This window comes from Gymnoscopelus braueri (assembly GCF_963280865.1).
Source record: "Gymnoscopelus braueri genome assembly, chromosome: 10".
Classification (NCBI taxonomy): Eukaryota; Metazoa; Chordata; class Actinopteri; order Myctophiformes; family Myctophidae; genus Gymnoscopelus; species Gymnoscopelus braueri.
The window spans coordinates 5,963,475-5,967,006 of NC_137611.1; the positions used below are offsets into that span (position 1 = coordinate 5,963,475).

General features: G+C 47.1%; 1 protein-coding gene across 1 annotated transcript; it reads left to right on the top strand.

Moving 5' to 3' along the window:
- Positions 1–1,588: 1,588 nt before the first annotated feature.
- On the top strand, positions 1,589–2,680 carry LOC308092750 (calcium-binding mitochondrial carrier protein SCaMC-2-A-like; the record flags this gene model as incomplete). The annotated part of the gene is made up of 1 exon (XM_080438850.1): positions 1,589–2,680. The coding sequence occupies one exon, from the start codon at positions 1,589–1,591 to the stop codon at positions 2,678–2,680; it is 1,092 nt and encodes a 363-aa protein (XP_080294976.1).
- Positions 2,681–3,532: the final 852 nt, after the last annotated feature.

The window sequence follows — 3,532 nt, forward strand, 5'->3', positions numbered from 1 at the left end:
CGACTAAATCCACAGTTGATTTAGTCGACTAAAATGTATTGTGGTGGTGCCTTGATGGCGTCCTAATGGCTGATTTTACACTTGGTTGCATGCTGAAAATAGCCGATCTACAAGCTCACAACGCGTTGCAGCGCGACACGTTGTGAGCTTGTAGATCTGCTATTTTCAGAGCACAACACCCGAGCGCAACCAAACATAAAATGACTCGTCTTTTAGTTCTACTGGATCTCTTCTCCACTAGATCCCTCACTAACATTTTAGTCTAGTTTTTATTTGCTGACGAAATTGTCAATATATTCAGTCTTAGTTTTAGTCATCGTAGCTTAGTTTTTATTTAGTTTTTATTTCGTTTTTGTCAGTGAAAAAAGGTAGTTGACATACATTTTTCGTCATACTGTAGTTTTAGTCGACTAAATCAACATTGCTAAGACATCGCCACCACTCTGAGTGACAATCTGTGGTGCATTTGATTTTGATGGACTTAGTGCCACATGTATTGATCATTATCACGTACCCTGCCTTTGTTTGACCTGGATGAGACGAGAGATAAATGAACCGAGAGGATGATAAGGTCACGCAGATTGTTCAGCTGTCATATATAATACAGCTGATATACACGTTATCTCCACATCCTCCTATGAGAGGGAAACCACAGTCACACTATTGACAGTGTTTATGATGAGTATAGCTGTGAACCTGCAAGTTTGATTAAAAAATACGTTGAGGGCAGTGTTGGAGTAGGAAGAAGGCTCTATGTCCTCCCGTTGGAGGCTCCTTACTGGCAGGTGAGTCACAGTAATCCTTCATGTTGTAATTATAGCCTACTGTTTTTAGTCGGGATCTTTGGTCACATTAATGTTAATTTATTCAAGTAAAAAGCACATATATTGGGATCTAATCTATGGAGTTTCATGGTCTTGTGTTGTGTTGTGCAGACAGAGTCACACACACACACACACACACACACACACACACACACACACACACACACACTAGAGCCTCACATCTACAGTTCACACCCCCAACGTCACACCGCCGATCCGACCAATATGTCACCCGATGTACCCGTCTGTCTGTGTCCCTTTTATGCCCATATATGGAGATGTCTGTCTCTGTCGGTCTGTCTCTGTCCCTTTTATGCCCATATATGGAGATGTCTGTCTCTGTCGGTCTGTCTCTGTCCCTTTTATGCCCATATATGGAGATGTCTGTCTCTGTCGGTCTACCTGTGTCCCTTGTATGCCCATATATGGAGATCTCTGTATCTGTCAGTTCTTCTACCTTTTATGCCCATATATGGAGATCGCTGATGTCATCAGTATATGCCCATGCATGGGCATGCCTCCTTTTGTTTGCGCCCGATGCCATGACAACACATTGAGGTTATAGACAACACACTCCATATTTGGGCATAGCTGCATTGGGAACTCCTTATATGGTTATGGCTGAGTCATAGTGACGTGACGACGTGGTCAGTCAGCTATGAAGATTGTGACATCAGGCATGTCCATATTTGGGCATAAGCCAGGCACGTCTGGGATACCCATATGGGCATGAAACCGTTACCTAACAACGACGACAGCTCCAAATGTTATGTAGTATTGTTTCTGAACAGCACGCAGAGAAGGTCCTTAAAAGCATGGATAACGATGGAACGATGACAATCCGCCCGGGTGATTCGAGCAGGTGCTCCACAGAGGACAGGACTGAGAGCGTCTCTGAGATCATTCTATACCGGAAGCAGCCTACAATCTGTGATGTGGACGCGGGTGAGAACCTGGCGGTGCCTGATGAGGCTACCGCTGAGGAGAAACCAACAGGGACGTTGTGGAGACATCTGGTCTCGGGCGGCGGTGCTGGAGCTGTGTCTAGAATCTTCACCGCCCCAATGGACCGGCTCAAAGTCATGATGCAGGTTCACGGATCAACCAACAACATGTCCATCATGAGCGGATTCACCCAAATGATCAAAGAAGGCGGGATCAGATCCTTGTGGAGAGGGAATGGGATTAACGTTGTCAAAAACGCCCCAGAGTCGGCGCTCAAGTTCATGGCTTATGAGCAGATCAAGCGCCTGATCGGCGGTGACACGAAGACTCTGAACATCGTGGACCGTTTCGTCGCAGGCTCTCTGGCGGGAGTGTTTGCCCAGAGCACCATCTACCCCATGGAGGTCCTGAAAACCCGGCTGGCCCTGAGAAAGACCGGTCAGTACCGTGGTATCTTGGACTGTGCGAAGCAAGTCTTCAGAAGGGAAGGCATCGGAGCTTTCTACAAGGGCTACGTCCCCAACATGTTGGGGATCGTCCCTTATGCGGGCATCGACCTGGCAGTCTACGAGACGCTGAGGAATTCTTATGCGGAGCGGTACGGCACCAACGGCACAAGTCCCGGTGTGTTTGTTTTGCTCACCTGTGGCACTGTGTCCAGTACCTGCGGTCAGCTGGCCAGCTATCCCCTGGCTCTGGTGTGCACCCGCATGCAAGCACAAGCTACAGTGGGCGGGAGCAAGCAGCAGGTTACCATGACGGGGCTTTTCAAGAGCATCGTTCGGACAGAGGGTCCCACGGGGCTCTACAGGGGCCTGGTCGCCAACTTTGTGAAAGTAATTCCAGCCGTCAGCATTAGCTACGTGGTCTATGAGCACCTGAAAAAATCACTTGGGGTGGCCTCACGCTGAGGCAACCTTTCTTTTTGCCAGAGAGGTTTAAACTGAGACCGTAAGGCGCACGCGGAACTGCCTCTCACATGGGCGGACCGCTTTAAAGAACTCCCAAAACCCCTGAAATACCTGATGGCACGGTGGTGTCAACGTTAAGCGTTAGCCTATCAATCCCTGCGCCCTGGGATCGAATCCTTCCCATCGGGCTGTTTTATCATCTGATACAATTTGCGTTGCAAATCATTTTATTAGGATTAAGGTTAGGTTTAGGCCTAGTTTTTGTTGTTTTGTGACATGCACCGTCCTCTGACCCACAAGGACATTTAAACGACACATTTTCATGCTGATTTGCGGCCTGGAAATCGAGTTCAAAGTGGTCTCCATACATGGGCATCCACCCACCATCACAGAGACCCCAATAGCTCATGTTACATTTGTGACGCCCACCCACCCATTCACCCACGCACAAGGCAATTTCCATATTTTCAGATGTGTTGAAATGCTGTATTTCAGCTCTTGTAGAATTCCAGATTGGAACTGCATCTTTTAAGAAATGTCTCTAAATGGCAATACATAGGTGGAGATAGGTAGGACTGAAGCACCGATTTTCAGGATGTGATCATCTTGAAAAGTGTGAATCTGGTTCAGGGGTGATTGAATTGCTTTGAAATACCGGGGTTAAGATTTGCGTGGATCGTCTGATCCTCGATCACAACATATAGGATTTCCCAAACTGATCCCATCAGCCAAGGATTCTAAGTTCCTGTGTCCAAAAGCATTCCTTTTTCAGGAAATAGAAAAAGGAACCTGCGGATCCAATGGATCCTACTGTTTGCAGTTATTTTAGTCACAAGCTCTTGTTAACATTTT